At 46.8% G+C, this 23,924-nt stretch overlaps 1 protein-coding gene across 1 annotated transcript; it reads left to right on the forward strand.

The window, feature by feature from the left end:
• Positions 1–1,475: 1,475 nt before the first annotated feature.
• On the forward strand, positions 1,476–22,954 carry TMEM216 (transmembrane protein 216). The gene is made up of 6 exons (XM_056526763.1): positions 1,476–1,872; positions 2,173–2,189; positions 14,117–14,210; positions 15,413–15,505; positions 18,020–18,221; positions 22,676–22,954. The coding sequence occupies exons 1-6, from the start codon at positions 1,860–1,862 to the stop codon at positions 22,689–22,691; spliced, it is 435 nt and encodes a 144-aa protein (XP_056382738.1). The 5' UTR covers positions 1,476–1,859; the 3' UTR covers positions 22,692–22,954.
• Positions 22,955–23,924: the final 970 nt, after the last annotated feature.

Below are 23,924 nucleotides of genomic sequence, written 5' to 3' on the forward strand. Positions count from 1 at the left end.
ATACAGTCACATTTATACAAATATTAAACCTGTACATGTGCTCTTTTTTGCTGTCTTTTTATCAGAAATGTGTGAAAATAGCATCAGCAGGGGTCCCCACCAATCTCTAGACTGAGCAGCATCTAAGCCTCATGCTCCTTTACATCACAGTCTTCCAAATGAGCTGGTGCAGGAAGATACTAGATAAAATAAAGCAAAGGACAAAATGTTTGTGGTAATGGTACAAAGGCTGACACCAGCAAGCACTAGCACTCACGGCGATACCAGGAGAACATTCAAATGGGGAATATAAAGGAAAGCTGTTGAATACTTTTGCTGGATCTACTTGCTTTGGCTGACAATACTGCTATGGCATTTTCCCTCCCCAAAATGCTGTTTGTGAAATCCCACGATATGGGACAGCACTCCGGAGTATTGGGAATCAACAAATGGTAAATAATAACCCTTAGGGTGGGTTCACACTACGTTTGTAGTGTACAAGCGCTGGATCCGGTTGGGAGGGGTGAAAACCGGCCGATCCCGTATCCGATCCGAACCCCATTCATTTCAATGAGCCGACCGGAGTCAAACGCTGACTCGGATTGTCTCATTTTTGCCCCGTATACGATTTCTGACCGGACCTAAAACTGTGGTATACCATCCTCATGATGTAGGTGTCGTTTCAACATAGAACAGATCCCATCTGTACAGGGGGCAGTATCTAGACACGTCTGTCACATGATCAGTGTGAACCTATTGTCATCTGTGAAGAGCACAGGGTGCCAGTGGGGAATTTACCAATCTTTATGTTCTCTGGCAAATAGTTGCCCTGGGTTGTTGCCCTCCTACGGCCTCCTCCACGTCTCCTGATGTACTGGCCTGTCTCCTGGTAGCGCCTCCATGCTCTGGACACTACGCTGACAGATGATGTGGCCCATCAATCAAGCGGGGGAGGGGGGATGCGTCGCATGGCGTTTTTTTGATCAAAAAAAGCTGTGGCCAGATGATAGCTGTAAATCAATGAGAAATCGCAATATTCTTTTTCCACTGTGTTTTTCAGTTTGGTGTTTTTAATCCTTTTGGCGTTTTTTCACTCTATTTTGGCATTCTTCAGCTTCTTGGCAGTTTTGCAAAATCGCAATGTTGAGCCTATGGTGTTTTTAGTCAAAATCTGGGCGTATTTCTCCCACAGAAGTCTATAGGAGTGAAAAAACGCCATGTAAGGTTTGCATTTGGGGTTTTATTTTACCTGTGAAAAAAAGGGTCTGGAAAAACTGCCAAGGTGCCAAAAATGCAATTTCCACACAAATGAAAAACGCCAAAAGCAGGACGTTGTACTGGCGGTTTTTTCACACACAAAAAAAAAACAAGTGAAAAACAGCCTAAGGGGTTAATTTTTTTTTTTCCACAAAATATTTTCGTCACGCACTGGATTTCATTGACGAAAACTAAACATTAGCTGACAACAAAGTCCCCAGCATGATAATGCATGCTACCTGCCGTGCCGGTAAGGAAGGCGGACCAATACAACAGGGACCCCCGAGGAGCGGTATGTGGGGGCTGTGGGTGATGTGGACAGCTCCACATGTCCCCAGCATGATAATGCATGCCACCTGCCGTGCCGGTAAGGAAGGCGGACCAATACAACAGGGACCCCCGAGGAGCGGTATGTGGGGGCTATGGGTGATGTGGACAGCTCAATATGTCGCGCAGCTGAGACGCTGTGACATTGTCGGCCATCCCAGTGCCACATGTCGGCTCTGCCTTATGATGTATGGACGGCCACATTACCGCGTACAGCACGTCCACACCGCGGCCGATCACCGGACAGATTGCCGGTATCCAGGAAGTGACGTCACCCGCGTCCCTGGAGCAACAAGATGGCGTCCAAAGGTGAGAAATAAGACTGAGAGGCTAATGAATAACGTCTGATCCATCCCGGGGGACCGGATCTTCTCCTCCCCTCACATCGCTGAGAGGCGCAGGATCTGCTCTATAGCGATCCCTATCGATGTCCCGTCCGACATCTGTGATCTGCAACCTGTGGCTCTCCAGCTTGTGAAACTACTACCCCCAACCTGGCTTTCAGGGCATGCTGGGGTCTGTAGTTCCACAACCGCTGTATACTCTTGATATAGATATGTGTTCATGGTAGATGATTCTAATAGTGAGTAATGCTTTTCTCTTCACCAGGGAGAAGACGTGGAGTCGTATCCTTTACCTCAGTTCAGGCTGTTGCTAGGCAACAAGCAGCGCAGTCAGTGGTCAGCAGTGTAGATGTCTGCAGTGCTGTGGAGCCGGGGTAGTCGTCCTTTATAGCAGTGCTGTGGAGCCGGGGTAGTCGTCCTTTATAGCAGTGCTGTGGAGCCCAGGTAGTCGTCCTTTATAGCAGTGCTGTGGAGCCGGGGTAGTCGTCCTTATAGCAGTGCTGTGGAGCCTGGGTAGTCACCCACTATAGCAGTGCTGTGGAGCCGGGGTAGTCGTCCTTTATAGCAGTGCTGTGGAGCCGGGGTAGTCGTCCTTATAGCAGTGCTGTGGAGCCGGGGTAGTCGTCCTTTATAGCAGTGCTGTGGAGCCGGGGTAGTCGTCCTTATAGCAGTGCTGTGGAGCCGGGGTAGTCGTCCTTTATAGCAGTGCTGTGGAGCCGGGGTAGTCGTCCTTATAGCAGTGCTGTGGAGCCCGGGTAGTCACCCACTATAGCAGTGCTGTGGAGCCGGGGTAGTCGTCCTTATAGCAGTGCTGTGGAGCCTGGGTAGTCACCCACTATAGCAGTGCTGTGGAGCCGGGGTAGTCGTCCTTTATAGCAGTGCTGTGGAGCTGGGGTAGTCGTCCTTTATAGCAGTGCTGTGGAGCCGGGGTAGTCGTCCTTTATAGCAGTGCTGTGGAGCTGGGGTAGTCGTCCTTTATAGCAGTGCTGTGGAGCCGGGGTAGTCGTCCTTTATAGCAGTACTGTGGAGCCCAGGTAGTCCCCCACTGTAGCAGTACTGTGGAGCCCAGGTAGTCCCCCACTATAGCAGTGCTGTGGAGCCGGGGTAGTCGTCCTTTATAGCAGTACTGTGGAGCCCTGGTAGTCACCCACTGTAGCAGTGCTGTGGAGCCCGGGTAGTCCCCACTATAGCAGTGCTGTGGAGCCCAGGTAGTCCCCCACTGTAGCAGTACTGTGGAGCCCGGGTAGTCACCCACTGTAGCAGTGCTGTGGAGCCCGGGTAGTCACCTACTGTAGCAGTGCTGTGGAGCCCGGGTAATCTCCCACTATAGCAGTGCTGTGGAGCCCAGGTAATCTCCCACTATAGTAGTGCTGTGGAGCCCAGGTAATTTCCCACTATAGCAGTGCTGTGGAGCCCAGGTAGTCACCCACTATAGCAGTGCTGTGGAGCCCAGGTAGTCACCCACTATAGCAGTGCTGTGGAGCCCGGTTAATCTCCCACTATAGCAGTGCTGTGGAGCCCGGGTAATCTCCCACTATAGTAGTGCTGTGGAGCCCAGGTAGTCACGCACTATAGCAGTTCTGTGGAGCCCAGGTAATCTCCCACTATAGCAGTGCTGTGGAGCCCGGGTAATCTCCCACTATAGCAGTGCTGTGGAGCCCAGGTAGTCACGCACTATAGCAGTTCTGTGGAGCCCAGGTAATCTCCCACTATAGCAGTGCTGTGGAGCCCGGGTAATCTCCCACTATAGCAGTGCTGTGGAGCCCAGGTAGTCACCCACTATAGCAGTGCTGTGGAGCCCGGGTAGTCCCCACTATAGCAGTGCTGTGGAGCCCTGGTAGTCACCCACTATAGCAGTGCTGTGGAGCCTGGGTAGTCCCCACTATAGCAGTGCTGTGGAGCCCAGGTAGTCACCCACTATAGCAGTGCTGTGGAGCCCAGGTAGTCACCCACTATAGCAGTGCTGTGGAGCCCGGGTAATCTCCCACTATAGCAGTGCTGTGGAGCCCGGGTAATCTCCCACTATAGCAGTGCTGTGGAGCCCAGGTAGTCACCCACTATAGCAGTGCTGTGGAGCCCGGGTAATCTCCCACTATAGCAGTGCTGTGGAGCCCAGGTAGTCACCCACTATAGCAGTGCTGTGGAGCCCAGGTAGTCACCCACTATAGCAGTGCTGTGGAGCCTGGGTAATCTCCCACTATAGCAGTGCTGTGGAGCCCAGGTAATCTCCCACTATAGTAGTGCTGTGGAGCCCAGGTAGTCACCCACTGTAGCAGTGCTGTGGAGCCCGGGTAATCTCCCACTATAGCAGTGCTGTGGAGCCCAGGTAATCTCCCACTATAGTAGTGCTGTGGAGCCCAGGTAGTCACCCACTATAGCAGTGCTGTGGAGCCCAGGTAGTCACCCACTATAGCAGTGCTGTGGAGCCTGGGTAATCTCCCACTATAGCAGTGCTGTGGAGCCCGGGTAATCTCCCACTATAGCAGTGCTGTGGAGCCCAGGTAGTCACCCACTATAGCAGTGCTGTGGAGCCCAGGTAATCTCCCACTATAGTAGTGCTGTGGAGCCCAGGTAATCTCCCACTATAGTAGTGCTGTGGAGCCCAGGTAATCTCCCACTATAGCAGTGCTGTGGAGCCCAGGTAATCTCCCACTATAGTAGTGCTGTGGAGCCCAGGTAGTCACCCACTATAGCAGTGCTGTGGAGCCCAGGTAGTCACCCACTATAGCAGTGCTGTGGAGCCTGGGTAATCTCCCACTATAGCAGTGCTGTGGAGCCCGGGTAGTCACCCACTATAGCAGTGCTGTGGAGCCCGGGTAATCTCCCACTATAGCAGTGCTGTGGAGCCCAGGTAATCTCCCACTATAGCAGTGCTGTGGAGCCCAGGTAGTCACCCACTATAGCAGTGCTGTGGAGCCCAGGTAGTCACCCACTATAGCAGTGCTGTGGAGCCTGGGTAATCTCCCACTATAGCAGTGCTGTGGAGCCCAGGTAGTCACCCACTATAGCAGTGCTGTGGAGCCCGGGTAATCTCCCACTATAGCAGTGCTGTGGAGCCCAGGTAATCTCCCACTATAGCAGTGCTGTGGAGCCCGGGTAGTCACCCACTATAGCAGTGCTGTGGAGCCCGGGTAATCTCCCACTATAGCAGTGCTGTGGAGCCCAGGTAGTCACCCACTATAGCAGTGCTGTGGAGCCCGGGTAGTCCCCACTATAGCAGTGCTGTGGAGCCCTGGTAGTCACCCACTATAGCAGTGCTGTGGAGCCTGGGTAGTCCCCACTATAGCAGTGCTGTGGAGCCCAGGTAGTCACCCACTATAGCAGTGCTGTGGAGCCCAGGTAGTCACCCACTATAGCAGTGCTGTGGAGCCCGGGTAATCTCCCACTATAGCAGTGCTGTGGAGCCCGGGTAATCTCCCACTATAGCAGTGCTGTGGAGCCCAGGTAGTCACCCACTATAGCAGTGCTGTGGAGCCCGGGTAATCTCCCACTATAGCAGTGCTGTGGAGCCCAGGTAGTCACCCACTATAGCAGTGCTGTGGAGCCCAGGTAGTCACCCACTATAGCAGTGCTGTGGAGCCTGGGTAATCTCCCACTATAGCAGTGCTGTGGAGCCCAGGTAATCTCCCACTATAGTAGTGCTGTGGAGCCCAGGTAGTCACCCACTATAGCAGTGCTGTGGAGCCCGGGTAATCTCCCACTATAGCAGTGCTGTGGAGCCCAGGTAATCTCCCACTATAGCAGTGCTGTGGAGCCCGGGTAGTCCCCACTATAGCAGTGCTGTGGAGCCCTGGTAGTCACCCACTATAGCAGTGCTGTGGAGCCTGGGTAGTCCCCACTATAGCAGTGCTGTGGAGCCCAGGTAGTCACCCACTATAGCAGTGCTGTGGAGCCCAGGTAGTCACCCACTATAGCAGTGCTGTGGAGCCCGGGTAATCTCCCACTATAGCAGTGCTGTGGAGCCCGGGTAATCTCCCACTATAGCAGTGCTGTGGAGCCCAGGTAGTCACCCACTATAGCAGTGCTGTGGAGCCTGGGTAATCTCCCACTATAGCAGTGCTGTGGAGCCCAGGTAGTCACCCACTATAGCAGTGCTGTGGAGCCCAGGAAGTCACCCACTATAGCAGTGCTGTGGAGCCTGGGTAATCTCCCACTATAGCAGTGCTGTGGAGCCCAGGTAATCTCCCACTATAGTAGTGCTGTGGAGCCCAGGTAGTCACCCACTGTAGCAGTGCTGTGGAGCCCGGGTAATCTCCCACTATAGCAGTGCTGTGGAGCCCAGGTAATCTCCCACTATAGTAGTGCTGTGGAGCCCAGGTAGTCACCCACTATAGCAGTGCTGTGGAGCCCAGGTAGTCACCCACTATAGCAGTGCTGTGGAGCCTGGGTAATCTCCCACTATAGCAGTGCTGTGGAGCCCGGGTAATCTCCCACTATAGCAGTGCTGTGGAGCCCAGGTAGTCACCCACTATAGCAGTGCTGTGGAGCCCAGGTAATCTCCCACTATAGTAGTGCTGTGGAGCCCAGGTAATCTCCCACTATAGCAGTGCTGTGGAGCCCAGGTAATCTCCCACTATAGCAGTGCTGTGGAGCCCAGGTAATCTCCCACTATAGTAGTGCTGTGGAGCCCAGGTAGTCACCCACTATAGCAGTGCTGTGGAGCCCAGGTAGTCACCCACTATAGCAGTGCTGTGGAGCCTGGGTAATCTCCCACTATAGCAGTGCTGTGGAGCCCAGGTAGTCACCCACTATAGCAGTGCTGTGGAGCCCGGGTAATCTCCCACTATAGCAGTGCTGTGGAGCCCAGGTAATCTCCCACTATAGCAGTGCTGTGGAGCCCGGATAGTCACCCACTATAGCAGTGCTGTGGAGCCCGGGTAATCTCCCACTATAGCAGTGCTGTGGAGCCCAGGTAATCTCCCACTATAGCAGTGCTGTGGAGCCCAGGTAGTCACCCACTATAGCAGTGCTGTGGAGCCCAGGTAGTCACCCACTATAGCAGTGCTGTGGAGCCTGGGTAATCTCCCACTATAGCAGTGCTGTGCTATGAAGTCCTCTGTAGATACAATGTCCTCGCTGAAGTCCTCTGTAGATACACCCTGAGCGCTGGTGTGAGGTGTAGACTTGCATCCGCTCCTGCGCTTCTCACCGGCATTAAAGAAAAATAAGGGGGAAGTCGGTCTGTCCCTGCTTGCCCGATACAGGGCTAAATGTACGAAAAATTCACCTGCCCGGCACCCGGAACTACATGTCCCGGGCGTCAGGCAATATGATTTCCACATCCCTGATACCCTTAGGGTACGTTCACACGAGCAGACCCATAGCGTATTTTACGCTGCTGATCCACCACTGAGCGACCCCTGCAAGGGGGCTTTACATGTGCCTTCTCGCAGCAGCAATACGCCACTACGAGCAGACACACTGTGATGTTCGAGTTGCAGCGCGCATGCACGGTATACTCACACATCGCTGCAGCTCTCAGTCTAGCTCATGGAGCAGGGGGAGTGGCCGCGATGTGTGCGAGTATGCTGCGCATGCGTGGCAACTCGCACATCGCAGTGTGTCTGCTCGGAGCAACCTGATTGCACCATGCTATCCCCTGTGATGAAAGAAAAAAAAGAACAATAGCTTGTCACTCCAATGTGTAGATCTGCTGTTGTACTCACATGTATATGGTCACGCACTACGCCTACGCCGTTTCACTACTCGCTTCATCAGGGAGACTCCCCGATGAAGTGAGTAGCAAAATGGCGTATGGGGAAGTGCGTGACCATATACATGTGAGTACAACAGCAGATCTGCACATTGGAGTGACAAGCTATTGTTCTTTTTTTTCTTTCATCACAGGGGATAGCATGGTGCAATGGGGTTGGTCGGTGGTTTTTAGCTAGTGTGTCTCCCCTGTACCTCTTTCCCCTGTTATTTAGCTGTTCACACCATTTGTTGATAGCTGCTGTATCACAGTGTTTGTCTCCAATCTTAAAGGTTAATAGCCGCCCGCGGAGATCGCCGCATGTCTGCTATTAACGCCAGCCCTTAGCTACAAGAATCAGCCAGTATGGCGCAGACTCGAGTCGGGAGTCCTTGATTGTTAAGGGGTTAATATTGTTAACTATAAGAATGTGGAATAATTAAATCTAATCATATTGGAATCAATTATCAAAGATTAATAAAGCGTGAATCCTTTTGGATTCACAAGCTCGCCACATTAACACCTCAGGAAATCACCGTATATCGTAGATTTTTAGTGTAATCAAAATCACAGAAAAAAACACTAAAAATTAACCTTTAATAAATATCCAATTAAAAAGGATCCATTGTAGATCCAATGGCCAACACACAAGTGAACAAATACAAAAAAAATGAAAAAAAGGTATTTTGCTGCATACAATCCCGGTAAAAATAAAAATGCGCACAGAGTAATGCTCAGAGTATGTATACAGAAACCTACCTAAAGGTGGGGTACAGGTAGGGAAAGAATAAGGTAGGGTGCTAAGGGGGATGTGAATAATGCCACTACCTAACACTCACCCTATTGTCACCCTAAATCTACTCCTGCCGCTAGGTGGAGTTGACGCCCTTATAAGGGCGGTCCCGCTCCGGAACCTAGGTCTATTCTGTCCTTAGAATTTCCTAACCTAGGACAAAGTGGGAAAAGGACTCACTGGGGAACCCTGTCTGGCTTTGGGATAGGGATTGGATACCCTAAACCTATTCATGTACCAGTGGGAAAGTGAACAATAAGTAAATCAAGGATATGGAGGGTTACTACTTAGTTTCTCTTGCAATATGGGTGCATCCTGTACCCTAATACACCGCATGGAAAATAGATAAATTACACAGATTTTGGTAGTGAATTTTAGACAGGATTGATTATAAATGTGTGTAAATACAAGTTCACAAAATTAATGAAAAAGAAAAAATGAATGTTGATATTCAAAAATCAATTATAGATATCAACCTGTCAATATGGCCAACCACCTGCCATTAGAGATGAGCGAACTTACAGTAAATTTGATTCGTCACGAACTTCTCGGCTCGGCAGTTGATGACTTTTCCTGCATAAATTAGTTCAGCTTTCAGGTGCTCCGGTGGGCTGGAAAAGGTGGATACAGTCCTAGGAGACTCTTTCCTAGGACTGTATCCACCTTTTCCAGTCCACCGGAGCACCTGAAAGCTGAACTAATTTATTCAGGAAAAGTCATCAACTGCCGAGCCGGGAAGTTCGTGACGAATCAAATTTACTGTAAGTTCGCTCATCTCTACCTGCCATAATCAGGTGAAATCAATAGGTATCCCAATAATCACATCTAGACTATTAATATGCCCATGTCAAATGTGAATCAACAAACACAAATCCGTCTTTTATATACAAAGGACTACATGTGTAAAAAACATAATATAGGATGCTGAGACCTTATGCTACAAAAGACCTCAACTGATAAATAACAATGGGTCTGATACATAGTACAGAATGCTAAACCCATATACTTATCAAACTCTGATTGATGGATAACTCTGGTGCACGGTCCCAACGCGTTTCCGGGCTGTCCTTCTTCTCCGGCGGTCATCTTCTCCACTCCGGGCAGGCTCCAGCCTAGTACACTGCATAGATGCCACTGCGCAGTGACGCCCGTGCGCAGCGGCGCAGCGACGCACCTGACGTCACGGCGTAGCGGCGTCTATGCAGCGTACTAGGCCGGAGCCTGCCCGGAGTGGAGAAGATGACCGCCGGAGAAGGACAGCCCGGACCGGTTCACTCTTCACCCGGAACGCCCCCGGACACTACAGGAAGGATGAATGGCCCGGACCACCCCCATTACGGGTAAGTTTCATTTTTTTATTGACTCGGAGGGTGGGGGAGGGGCCAGACCGGTATAGCGGTATGGGCAAAAATCCATACCGGTATACTGCCCAGCATCACGGTGGGGGTGCGGTGGGTCGGGGATGCGGTGCGGCGGGTCGGGGGGGTGGCGGTCGCGGTGCGGGGGGCGGGGCATTATCGGCTTATCGTGATTATCGGCCGATAATATCGGCCATACCGATAATCGGTCGATCCCTAGTATGCGTACTTCCGGTATGTAATATCCGGAGGCGCGATCAATCACATGACACCGCTGGTATAGCGTTACCATGGTGGAGGACGCGTCTCCATGGCGTACCTCCGTTCACGTGATCCGAGAACTCGGATCACATGACCTGATGACGTATCGGCCTGGCGTGTGTTGTTTTAGATACCAACACGCTATAGCCGAGGTGAATAAAGGAGGGAGTACCGCCTTTTTAGGTTTAACTGCAGGGATAAGATTAACCCCGCATAGCCCTGTCAAGTATAGCTGCAGGGATGGGATTGACCCTGCAAAGCCCTGGCAAGCCAGCGTCCAACAATAATAAGGTGAACACTGAATATGTGGATGTTTTATAACAATTCTATACATAGGCTAAAAAGGCATATCTGTCAGCATCACAATAAGATTAAGTAAACATATATTTCCACATATGAATAGACCAAGCTCCTGCAGATCCACTAAATAAACAAATAAAGGGGACATCATTAATGTATTGCTAAATAAATAATATAATAATAGCAGCACATGTATAGGGTAAGGATGAGACATAATATTCTCATAATACATTTTAGTGACACAATTTTTGTGTCAATATAATTGGCCAGTTCTTGACACTGCAGAGTTACCCTGAGTGGATATATTCGATAGGAAATGTGTGATCTCATCCTACCAAAAGATATCACTACTGTAATAAAACATGGTAAAATATATTCAGACACGGTATATTCATAGCATGCACAAAAGAATATATCTCATTATTATAACTATATAAATGAGGAAAAGGACAAAACCTCATTAAGGGTGGGTTCACACTACGTTTTCTCCCATACGGTAGTGCATATGGCAGGGGGGAGCTAAAACCTTGCGCTCCCGTATGCCTTCGTATGCGCTCCCGTATGTCATTCATTTCAATAAGCCGGCCGGAGTGAAACGTTCGGTCCGGTCGGCTCATTTTTGCGCCATATGCGCTTTTACAACCGGACCTCAAACCGTGGTTGACCACAGTTTTAGGTCCGGTTGTAAAAGCGCATACGGCGCAAAAATGAGCCGACCGGACCGAACGTTTCACTCCGGCCGGCTCATTGAAATGAATGAGATACGGGAGCGCATACGAAGGCATACGGGAGCGCGAGGTTTTAGCTCCCCCCTGCCGTATGCGCTCCCGTATGGGAGAAAACGTAGTGTGAACCCACCCTTACTAACGGAAATACCCCCTGGGGGGGATCTATGGGCTACTAGAGCAATATAAACAACCTTGGGGATGTGAGTCCCCTCAGGGAAACCCTGAATAAAGACTAATGGGATCTCCGGTCTAAAACTTAACTTTTATTATTTTTTCAACTAATAATTAAGGGTGCTCAATTTCCACCAGGTGGCAGTGTGTGATTAAAATTACAATCCCTTATTTGTTATATTTCAGTTCTATGGCATCCTATGCATGGATGTAGATGACCGCGGAGATGTGTTTGCAGTCCTCTGCTCTGATGCCGTCTACAGACTTAGCATCACGCATCTCCGTGGTCCATCCATATTCAGAAACAGGGATTGAGCTAAAATCTATTATCCTGACTCAACGTTTCGCCAGTAGGAACTGGCTTTTTCAAGAGTGTGAACAGTGTCAGCAGTTTAGAGTGTGAATTGCAGCTGACAAATTCCCTTTAAATCCATGGGATTCTACATCTTAGGCCAAAAGTATACAGTCATGGCCGTAAATGTTGGCACCCCAGAAATTTTTCAAGAAAATTTAGTATTTCTCACAGAAAAGGATTGCAGTAACACATGTTTTGTTATACACATGTTTATTCCCTTTGTGTGTATTGGAACTAAACCAAAAAAGGGAGAAAAATAAGCTAATTGGACATAATCTCACACCAAACTCCAAAAATGGGCTGGACAAAATTATTGGCACCCTTTCAAAATTGTGGAAAAATAAGATTGTTTCAAGCATGTGATGCTCCTTTAAACTCACCTGGGAAAAGTAACAGGTGTGGGCAATATAAAAATCACACCTGAAAACAGGTAAAAAGGAGAGAAGTTCACTTGGTCTTTTCATTGTGTGTGCCACACTAAGCATGTACAACAGAAAGAGGAGAAAAGAACTGAGGACTTGTAACCTTGAGATTGTTGATATTTTTCTGAAATGTTGGTTCTCAAGTCCATGTCTAGAGATCTAGAATTGCCTTTGTCCACAGTGCGCAACATTATCAAGAAGTTTGCAACCCATGGCAATGTAGCTAATCTCCCTGGGCATGGACGGAAGAGAAAAATCAATGAAAGGTGTCAATAGTCCGGATGGTGGATAAGCAGCCCCAAACAAGTTCCAAAGATATTCAAGCTGTCCTGCAGGCTCAGGGAGCATCAGTGTCAGTGCGAACTATCCGTCAACATTTAAATGGAATGAAACGCTATGGCAGGAGACCAAGGAGGACCCCACTGCTGACACAGAGACATAAAAAAGCAAGACTACATTTTGCCCAAATGAACTTGACTAAGCCAAAATCCTTCTGGGAAAACGTCTTGTGGACAGATAAGACCAAGATAGAGCTTTTTGGTAAAGCACATCATTCTACTGTTTACCGAAAACAAAATGAGGCCTACAAAGAAAAGAACACAGTACCTACAGTGAAATATGGTGGAGGTTCAATGATGTTTTGGGGTTGCTTTGCTGCCTCTGGCACTGGGTGCCTTGAATGTGTGCAAGATATCATGAAATCTGAGGATTACCAATGGATTTTGGGTCACACTGTACAGCCCAGTGTCAGAAAGCTGGGTTTGCTACCGAGATCTTGGGTCTTCCAGCAGGACAATGACCCCAAACATATGTCAAAAAGCTCCCAGAAATGGATGGCAACAAAGCGCTGGACAGTTCTGAAGTGGCAGCAATGAGTCCAGATCTAAATCTCATTGAACACCTGTGGAGAGATCTTAAAATTGCTGTTGGGAAAAGGCGCCCTTCCAATAAGAGAGACCTGGAGCAGTTTGCAAAGGAAGAGTGGTCCAACATTCTGGCTGAGAGGTGTAAGAAGCTTATTGATGGTTATAGGAAGCCACTGATTTCAGGTATTTTCCTAAGGGTGTTCAACCAAATATTAAGTTAAGGGTGCCAATAATTTTGTCCAGCCCGTTTTTGGAGTTTGGTGACATTATGTCCAATTTGCTTTTTTTCTTCCCTTGTTTGGCTTAGTTCCAATACACACAATGGGAATAAACATATGTATAGCAAAACATGTGTTACTGCAATCCTTTTCTGTGAGAAATACTTCATTTTCTTGAAAAATTTATGGGGTGCCAACATTTACGGTCATGACTGTACATGGAAAAGAGTAAAGAACCCAGGCAGAGCCTTGTGTGACTCTTACAGATAGAAGGCAAGGTGAGGAGGGGTGTGAGTGGGAAACACTGAATGTATGCTACTATGTACTATGTACAGCTTTTATATTCCTATATAAAAGCCAGGGCTCAATGGTGGCATTTTGCATTCCACGTGTTGTGATGCCATAGGGAGCCCTGAGAGATATCAGGGTGATCTTTATTAAAACGTTCCTGTCATATCACAGGAAAAACTATGCTTATATGTTACTCACTAGATCATGCAGAGTCTTTACATGTCTTATGTGTCTAGCTTCTGTATTTGGCTCAAAAATCCTTCTGTCCTGCTGCTCACTCACAAGAAACCCCTTCTTGGACAGTCACAATGAGTGAGCAGCAGGACAGAAGGTGTCCAAGGCAAGCACTGAGCCCGTCCTCACTCACCATGCATTCACTTCCTCCCTGAGTCTGCTGTGCTCGGTCTCTTCATCCAATCACTGCAGGCTGCTCTGTAACCCCCTCCTCTCTGTTTTCAGACAGGAAAGGAGTGAGGGCAGAAGAGGGCTAGTCCCACCCTCTCTTACTGGACTTTGTCTAGGCTTGTGCTTTAGCTGGATGTTATGATCTTTTTTATAAGCCAAAACTTCTAAAAAAAAAAAAATTATAAATATATATATATATATATATTTTTTTTTTTTTTTTTTTAAGTATATTAAAAAGTTTAATGTTTTGCCAAGATGTACAACATATATAAAGTTTTTGAATGTGGTAGTGCCCATTAATATGATTCTAGATTATGTACATTTTAAGGGTTTTCCTTGACTGCTGCAGCTTTCTTCCACCCCTCTAGAAGTTCTCTTGTTCCTCAATGGCTGGTACTGTGCCTCTTACTTCCTCATTGAAGCTCTCATATTTATATATAAAGGTGAGTTTTGGGAGAACTGATGCCCTGGGTGATGGTAAATAAGCATTGTAGTTGCAGGGCCCACGGTTACTTGCGGGCCGCAGACTCAGGATACTTGGTCATGTGACACCAACCTGTAGGATAGGAGCAAATGCCATAATACATAATTATAGTAATTGAATGTAAGAAAATGTAGCAAATCTTTCTATCCACATCTCATCACAGCTATCCTCTCTGTTGGTCCCCCTCAAATATACTACGAACACTTGTGACGTTTCAGCTCCTTAAAGGGGTACTCCGCTGGAAATTATTTTTTTTTGTTTTTCAACCAACTGGTGCCAGAAAGTTAAACAGATTTGTAAATTAATTCTATTAAAAAATCTTAATCCTTCCAGTACTTATCAGGTGCTGTATGCTCCAGAGGAAGTTATTTTCTTCTTGAATTCTTTTCTATCTGACCACAGTGCTCTCTGCTGACACCTCTGTCCATGTCAGGAACTGTCCAGAATAGGAGCAAATCCCCATAGCAAACCTCTGCTGCTTTGGATAGTTGCTGACACGGACAGAGGTGTCAGCAGAGAGCACTGTGGTCAGATAGAAAAGAATTCAAGAAGAAAATAACTTCCTCTGGAGCACACAGCAGCTGAAAAGTACTGGAAGGATTACATTTTTTTTTTTAAATAGAAGTAATTTACTTTCTGTCATCAGTTGATTAAAAAAATAATAATGTTTTCCAGTGGAGTACCCCTTTAAAGGTGTAATCCAGAAATGGGAAACCAGAGCTAATTTCCTCAAAAAAAGCACCATCCCTGTCCTCAGATTGTGTGTGTGTGTGTGTGTGTGCGTGTGCGTGCGTGCGTGCGTGTGTGTGTGTGTGGATTTACAACTTGGCTCCATTCGCTTTCACTGCCCCAGCGTTCAGAACATTTTGTGCGGGCTGCAGAGGTTGTGACGTCACGCCACGCCCCCTCAATGCAAGTCTATGGGAGGGGGCCTGACATCACGACCCAGCGCTCAGAACAAAATGTTCAGAACACTGGGGCAGTGGAGTACCCCTTTAATGGGACTGAGCTGTAATATAGCACATAACCTGAGGACAGGTGTTTTTGTAAATTCCAGACTGAGTAGAAGTATATCCATAGACTATACTGACACCATAATACTTTATTGCCCTCTAAGATGCTGTATTTTTCTACACACTTTTCTTTTCTTATTGACTGCAGGTTTGATTTTACCCTACCCAACGTCCAACCTGGTACTGGAGGTGGTGATGCTTTTCCTATATCTTGGCATTGAAGTCACCCGCCTGTATCTTGGTGAGTAGTGAGGATGTATGGAGGGACTGTAAATCAATATGCATTCATTACAAGCCATTTCAGAAGGATATTAGAAGTGTGCAATGGAAAGGAGGCTGAGTGGAGCTAAGGTTCTCTGGTTCCAAGCATTCGGATCTCAAGATGTGGCACTTTACATTGATTTCTATATAGTGCAGCGAAGCTAGATATGTGCTATAAGATAAATGCTATAGGTGGGAAACACTTTTAACCCCTTTACAACAACTCACTGCCTTTAGAAGGCAGGCAATGTTGGTCCCGAGTCTGACGTGACGTCTTCTCACTTGCTGCTGTAATCTAACCGGGATGGGTCAGGTTTCCGGCTGTCAGAAATGGGAAACTATCTTCCCCTGTAACTGAGGCATCTCTAGCTGCCCCAATTGCATTGGAAAAACTGAAAAAAATTAGAAATTCTACAAGCCCCCCAGAGGTCTTTTTTTAACCTATTGGAGAACGTATTATGTAACAAAAATCTACAAACACAAGTTAAAAAAAAATTTAATAAAGAAAATTTAAATAAAGGGAAAATAATGCACTGTCCATACCAAAAAAAATAGTTTTACTACTTTAAACTTTACCTCCAGTAAAACAAAAACAAAAATTGTGTTTGCGCCTGCCTTATGAATAAAAAATATATAAAAAGGTACCTGATTATTTAGGACTGAAATACTGTGGTTAGTATGGGGTTAATAGTAAAGGGTAATAACAGTGAAGAGGTGACGAAGACAGTGGGAAGTCTTCATGAAACAACATTTGGTGCACCAGGATTCCTGCAGTACAGCAGTGGGATGATGAGACTCACCCCCTGAGGTAACCAGTAATGTAGAAACATGTCATGGGAGGCAGAATGTATTTAGTTTTATATACATCCTAGGACACTGTTGCATACATAAATTACTGACTTATATCGGAGGTCATTATTGTATACACTATCTTGCATTGATTATGTAGCCTGATCCTATTAAGAGATAGTTAAAGGGGTATTCCAGGAAAAAACTTTTATATATATATATATCAACTGGCTCCAGAAAGTTAAACAGATTTGTAAATTACTTCTATTAAAAAATATTAATCCTTTCAGTACTTATGAGCTTCTGAAGTTAAGGTTGTTCTTTTCTGTCTAAGTGCTCTCTGATGACACGTGTCTCGGGAACCGCCCAGTTTAGAAGCAACTTCCCATAGCAAACCTCTTCTAAACTGGGCGTTTCCCGAGACACGTGTCATCAGATTACTTAGACAGAAAAGAACAACCTAAACTTTAGAAGCTCATAAGTACTGAAAGGATTAAGATTTTTTTAATAGAAGTAATTTACAAATCTGTTTAATTTTCTGGAGCCAGTTGATATATAAAAAAAAAAGTTTTTTTCCTGGATAACCCCTTTAATCATTTATAATTAAAGGGGTGCTCTGGGGCTGATGTAAAAATAATAAACCGGGTATACTTACCACTTTTTGTCCCCTGCAGTTGCTGTGCTGATGTTCCTGGTTACCCACTGGTCTTCCCTTCTTTAAAGTTCTCTGTCATCCCAACTCCTCAGGACCTGCTTGCTCAGCTAGTGGCAGCAGTTTTGCCCTGCCTTAGTCATTGACTGCCAAAGAGAGCAGGTCCTGCGGGGTCGGGGAGACAAAGAACTCAAGAAGTGGATACCAACCGAAGGACTAGGACATTAAAGGGGTACTCCGGTGGAAAAACAATTTTTTTTTCTTTTTTAAATAAACTGGTGCCAGAAAGTTAAACATATTTGTAAATTACTTCTATTAAAAAATCTTAATCCTTCCAGTACTTATTAGCTGCTGAATGCTAGAGGAAATTCCTTTCTTTTTGGAACACTGATGACATCACAACCATAGTGCTCTCTGCTGACATCTCTGTCCATTTTAGCAACCGCACATAGCAGATGTATGCTAAGGGCAGCATGGTGGCTCAGTGGTTAGCACTGCTGCCTCTGGTTCAAATCCAACTAAGGACAACAATAAATAAAGACTTATTATTATTATAATGTCAGCAGAGAGCAGTGGGTTCGTGATGTCATCAGAGAGCATTCCAAAAAGAAAAGAATTTCCTCTGTAGTATTCAGCAGCTAATAAATACAGGAAGGATTAAGATTTTTTAATAGAAGTCATTTACAAATATGTTTAACTTTCTGCCACCAGTTGCTTTAAAAAAGAAAAAAAATAATTGTTTTTCCACCGGAGTACCCCTTTTATGTAGCAGCTGTGGGGGACCAGGGGATATGAGTAAGCATGTTTCTTATGTTTACACTGTCCCCAGTAAACAAACAGTATAATAGATGCTGTTAGTTCAAATCATTAAATCTGACCAGGATTTACAGCCCTATCACAGGTGTATAAATGTGAGTATATGCGGGGTAACTGCAGGGCGTGTGTTTTCATGATTCAGTCCACAATATAGCATTGTCTATGTTGAGTAGGTGCTTTATATGCATTGTCATACTTTTGTATTTAATCAACTGTATATATATATTTTTTCCTTAGGATGTCAGGGTAACCAGTGTGAGCGAAAGCTGCCCCTAGTGGTCAGTGTTGGTCTCACCATTCCAACTGGGTTGCTTGCATTATACTTCCTATTCCTTCAGACTTATGCGTTGAGGCTGGAGACCGTACTGAGCTGTATCTTACTGTTCTTCTATGGTTTAGAGGCCATTCTGAGTTGTGCTGCTCTCATCACATTCTGCAGGTAATCGCATTCACTTCTGGGATCAGTTGTCCTTGTTATTCTGGTCATATGTGAAATGTTGCATCAGATGTAACAGATATATTTTCTTGTGAATACATTTCCCATTAAAGGGGTACTATCGTGCTGGCAACTTATCCCCTATCTAAAGGATAGGGGATAAGTTGCCTGATCTCGCAGGGTCCCGCCGCGATCTCGCACGCAGCACCCCGCTCTCATCAGGCCCCGGAGCGAACGCTCCGGGGCCTGATGAGAGCGGGGTGCTGCGTGCGAGATCGCGGACGGGACCCCGCGAGATCAGGCAACTTATCCCCTATCCTTTAGATAGGGGATAAGTTGTCAGCACGGTAGTACCCCTTTAATGCACAGAGATGTTAAATCACAAACTTGGAAACATAACTCTGATCAGCTGAAAAAAAAGATTCCTCCAAAACAATGTATTTTTATTATAAAACCTTTACAATTATAGGACCTTAAATCCACGCATTTTGGGTACTTTCACCTAAAGGGGTATTCTAATCTTAGACATTTATGGTGCATCAACAAGATATGCCAGAAATGTGATAGTTGGCCCAGCCTACCAAGCATGTAGAGATGGTAACTCTTTTCTTTTGGGAGTGATTTTGGCTTGGCAGTGTTCCCCCAGCTATGTTTCTAGGCGTTTTACAGAGTCAAGCATTGAGATTCTACCCTCCAGTAGGTGGCAGCAGAGAGTGAGCTTCCTTTCTTCTGGAGAAGGGCTGCTTTGCTGGGTTTTTCCCAGTAAAATGTAAGGTGAATCAGTTCATTTCAAGTCGTTCACTGAAATAAACCAATTCATTGCTTCATTACTGACACAGCAGCAGGTAACAGCCCTGGTTCCCAGCAGTGACCCACCCCCTCCCGTGAGGCCGGAGCACGCACTACACATCTATTCAGGGCCAGTTCAGGGGGCACAGCCAGTACTCCAGTTAGGAGCCCGGGCCCCCCTCCCGTGCCGCCGTAGCACAGCAGTCAGCTGAGTCAGTAGCACAGCTGTTTACACAGCGGTCTCCTGCTTCCATGGCCGGTCGGTCCAGGACGCATCTTACAGACACACCTATAGTTCAATGCAGCGCTCAGGCTCGGCTGATTGACAGAGCGAAGAGCCATTGGCTCCTCGCCCTGTTAATCACTCTTGTGGCCCATCCACAATATGCAGGCGCCGACAAGAGGCCCAGGCGTGCGTCCTCTGCGCTCTGCATGTCACCCATTTAGAGGCCATATGCCCAGCAGAGGTGAGTGAAATGAGTGTTAGGGTCCCATCCGAAAGGAGGCCACCTCCGCATGGTGGATTGGGGACATGTTTTGATCAAAAAGTGTGCTAAGAGCCTCCATTTTTTGACTGAGTGCTGATGCAACCTTCTTTTTTGTATACACTGTATTTGCCACAGCAGTGTGCACCCGTGTATTAGGTAGTTGTGCTGGCTATTTTTCTATTTTATTTTGGCTACAGATTACTACCTGAGGGGGCTACTGCTAATACTACCTCAGAGAGGTGCTGGCTATTGCTACCTAAGGGGGCTACTGATTACTACCTATGGGGGCTAATGATTTCTACCTGAGGGGGCTACTGATTACTATCTGAGGGGGCTACTGCTAATACTACCTCAGAGGGGTGCTGGCTATTACTACCTAAGGGGGCTACTGATTACCATCTATGTGGGCTACTGATTGCTACCGTAGGGGGCTACTGATTGATTACTACCTATGGGGGCTACTGATTACTACCGTAGGGGGCTACTGATTACTACCTATAGGGGCTAATAATTACTACTCGAGGGGGCTACTGCTAATACTACCTCAGGGGGGTGCTGGCTATTAGTACCTAAGGGGGCTACTGATTACTACCTGGGAGGCCCAGGCCTTAAGCTATGGATGGTAGCCCTGCATCTATCTACCCAGTGTAAAGCCTGCTACACTGCAGCTCTGAGTCCTCTGTAGACCTGTCACTCCATGGGATTTTATGTACACTCTAGTTTGGGCTGCTGCTAACTGTGAGTGCTAGTGCTGAGCAAAATACCGGGTAGGATTAAGCCGATTAGAGAATCTGTGTTCTGTGCATTGTAATGTTCTTCTGTGGAGCATGCATTGCATGCCCACTCACACCACAGATTTTCTTAGCAAAATTCCGCTCAGTAAAAACAGTGCAGCAGCCATTCTTCTGAAATTTTCACGGCTGACGTTCTGCCACAGAAATTCCTGACCCCTGAACATGTTAATGTATTCAGTGCAGTCCGCTCTGAAATTCATTGCTGTCTATAGAGAGAGCGCATTTCCAAGCGGTTTTAGCGCCAGCTTGTTTTGCCGACCCTCACTCCACACAGAATTTCCTCTTGAAATATCTCTAGGCGAAGATTCCGTAGTGTGAATGAGCCCATAAGACTCCACACATGCCTTTACCCTTGCAGTTGAAAGTTAGGAAAGACACACATCATATATCTACTGAACACAATGGCCCAGATTTATCAAACTGTGTGAGAGGAAAAGTGGAGGGATTTTTCCACAGTGACCAATCACAGCTCAGCTAACAAGCTCTGGTAAAGTGAAAGCTGAGCTGTGATTGGTTGCTGGGGGAAAATTACTATTTTTTTCTCCCACACAGTTTGATAAATCTGGGCCAATCAATCCATGATACAGAACCTCCTATATAAACATGGCTTTATGTTATTTGGGCTTCACACACTCATAGGCCCAGATTTATCAAACTGTGAGAGAAAAATAGAGGGATTTTTTCACAACAACCAATCACAGCTCAGCTTTCACTTTACCAGAGTTCATTAGCTGAGCTGTGATTGGTCGCTGTGGAAAAATCTCTCCACTATTTCTCTCACACAGTTTGATAAATCTGGGCCATAGTGCGTTAGGCTGCATTCACACCACGTTTTTGCAATACAGTTCCCGTATCAGGTTTTTGATGAAAAACGGATTCCTCAAAACCTGACTAAACTGTATCAAAATGCATGTACAAATTTCAACCTGTATATGTCCGGTTGCATCTGTTTTTTAACATAAAAAAAAGTATAAGTTTTTAACTTTTCACTCCAATTTGAATAAAAACTCTCACTTGTTTGATTGAAATTCCAAGAAAAAAAAACTGTGCAAAGTCAAAGGCTGTATGTTGAAAACCGAATGGAACCGTACGCACATTCGGTTCTGTACGGTTCCAATTGACTCCCATGTTAAAAAAAAACGTATAAGGTTTTTCACCCGGACCAAAAAACGTGGTAGACTACAGTTTTGGGTACGGGTAAAAAAAAAACTGGACAAAGACACAAAACGGACTAAACCAGATGATGCGTTTGACAAACGGTTTACAATGTTAAGTCAATGCATACAGTTTTCTATACGGTTCAATACGGTTTTTAACTTGAAACCGTATACGGGAACTGTATAGCAAAAACGTTGTGTGAATTAGGGATCGACCAATATCGATTATTTTTTTTTAGGGCCGATACTGATAATCTGTCAATAGAAAAAGGAGGTATATCAGCTTACCCACCCTTTGGGAGCCGGAACTTCCTTTCCCTCTCACTGATAATCTGTCACCTTTCAGGCCGATAGCCGATAACTTATACCAATATTCCGGCATAAGTTATCGGCTATTTCAACCCCCCCGGCGGGGCAGAAGCCGTTGTAGACCAATGATTTAAAGCGGGCGCTTTGAATCAATAAACTGCAGCGGCTTTTGCTGGGCCAGAGACCACCGCCTACGCCCGCTTCTCTCCCCCTGCCTGTCCTGGGGTCCTGAGTCTAACCACCACAGTTGCCCATCGCTCTCCCCCCCCCCCCCCATCCTTGACCCACATATTGCCGCTGCCCCCCCCCCCCCTCCATCCTTGGCCCACATACCGCCGCCACCCCCCCCCCCATCCTCTGCACACATACCGCCGCTGCCCCCCCCATCCTCTGCCCACATAACGCCGCCGCCCCATTGCCTCCCCCCATCCCCGGTGTTATAATTACTTGTTCCTGGGGTCCGCGATCCTTCTGGCCCCGTCGACGTCCTGCGCTGTCACTGTGCGCACTGATGGTGACGTTGTGTTGGGGACGTCACTTGTCATTACGCAGCGCACAGCAACAGCGCAGGAGCCAGAAGGATCGCGGACCCCAGGAATAGGTAATTATAACACCGGCGATGGGGGGGAGGCGATGGGGCGGCGGTATGTGGGCAGAGGATGGGGGGAGGCAATGGGGCAGCGGCGGCGACTGTCGTCTCTGGCCGGGGGGGGGCGGGGTATTATCGGCATAATGTCCAAAATCGTGATTATCGGCCAAACCGATAATCGGTCAGTCCCTAGTGTGAATGCAGCCTAACTCTGCCCAGGTCTTGATTCTTCTTGAGAAATGTGTGCAAAGGAATCGTACCTTATGGCTAGTAGAAAGCATATCTAAAACAGCATCATACATAATACACTTACAATGTTGTCTTTTTACAGAGAACCAAGTTACTGAGGGTCCTATCCCCATTCCAGGATGACTCTTCTGGATTCCTGAATGTCCCATCTGTTTGCTGTGCAAATCGCAGGAGCTGTGAGCTTCTATCCAGGCTCCTATTCAGTGCAGTAAAGTGACTCCTGACTGCTGGAAAAGACTTGGTAGCATCACTGAATAGCAGCCTTGGTTCATGTGTATTAGGGGGATGGGGTTGTTGTGTGTGGGTGTGTGTTAGTGTTTTATTCAATTTTGTGACTCCACAAAATAAAATAAAAAGTAGTTTTTTTTTTTTAATCGTGTTTATTTTACATTATACAGAGTGATAAAGAAAATCCTAGGGCAGGCGTAGGCAACCTTTAGCACTGCTGAGGGTTTTGGACTACATCTCCCATGATGCTCTTACAGCCAAAATACTGCCAAAGTATCATGGGAAATGTAGTCCAAAACATCTGCAGTGCGGAAGGTTGCCTATGCCTGTCCCTAGGGTAGTGTTTCCCAACCAGGGTGCCTCCAGCTGTTGCAAAACTACATCTCCCAGCATGCCCAGACAGCCGAAGGCTGTCTGGGCATGCTGGGAGTTGTAGTTTTGCAACAGCTGGAGGCACCCTGGTTGGGAAACACTACCCTAGGGGCTTAGTATGGGCATTAGAGATGAGCGAACTTACAGTAAATTCGATTCGTCACGAACTTCTCGGCTCGGCGGTTGCTGACTTTTCCTGCATAAATTAGTTCAGCTTTCAGGTGCTCCGGTGGGCTTGAAAAGGTGGATACATTCCTAGGAAAGAGTCTCCTAGGACTGTATCCACCTTTTCCAGCCCACCGGAGCACCGGAAAGCTGAACTAATTTATGCAGGAAAATTCATCAACTGCCAAGCCGAGAAGTTCGTGAAGAATCGAATTTACTGTAAGTTCGCTCATCTCTAATGGGCATTTAGTACACACTTGGCTTCATAACACGGAAGTCATACTGAGTGCTGAAAATAAAAATACATATATGGCTGGGTTACATCTGCATTCATAATTTATCTGGGTTCCTATAAGTATCAGAACAACAGTCAGGTGGTTTTGTCAGCAAATATGTTAGACAACGGATGCGTTACACGGTCATTACTTAAAATGGAGAACTATGGGCAAAAATTTGCTTTAAGCTGGACTCATATATGCAGTTTTTGATGCATCTTTTAAAGGGGTACTCCGGTGGAAAACCTTTTTTTAAATCAACTGGTGCCAGAAAGTTAAACAGATTTGTAA

Source organism: Hyla sarda, chromosome 6, assembly GCF_029499605.1.
Source record: "Hyla sarda isolate aHylSar1 chromosome 6, aHylSar1.hap1, whole genome shotgun sequence".
In the NCBI taxonomy this organism is placed as follows: domain Eukaryota; kingdom Metazoa; phylum Chordata; class Amphibia; order Anura; family Hylidae; genus Hyla; species Hyla sarda.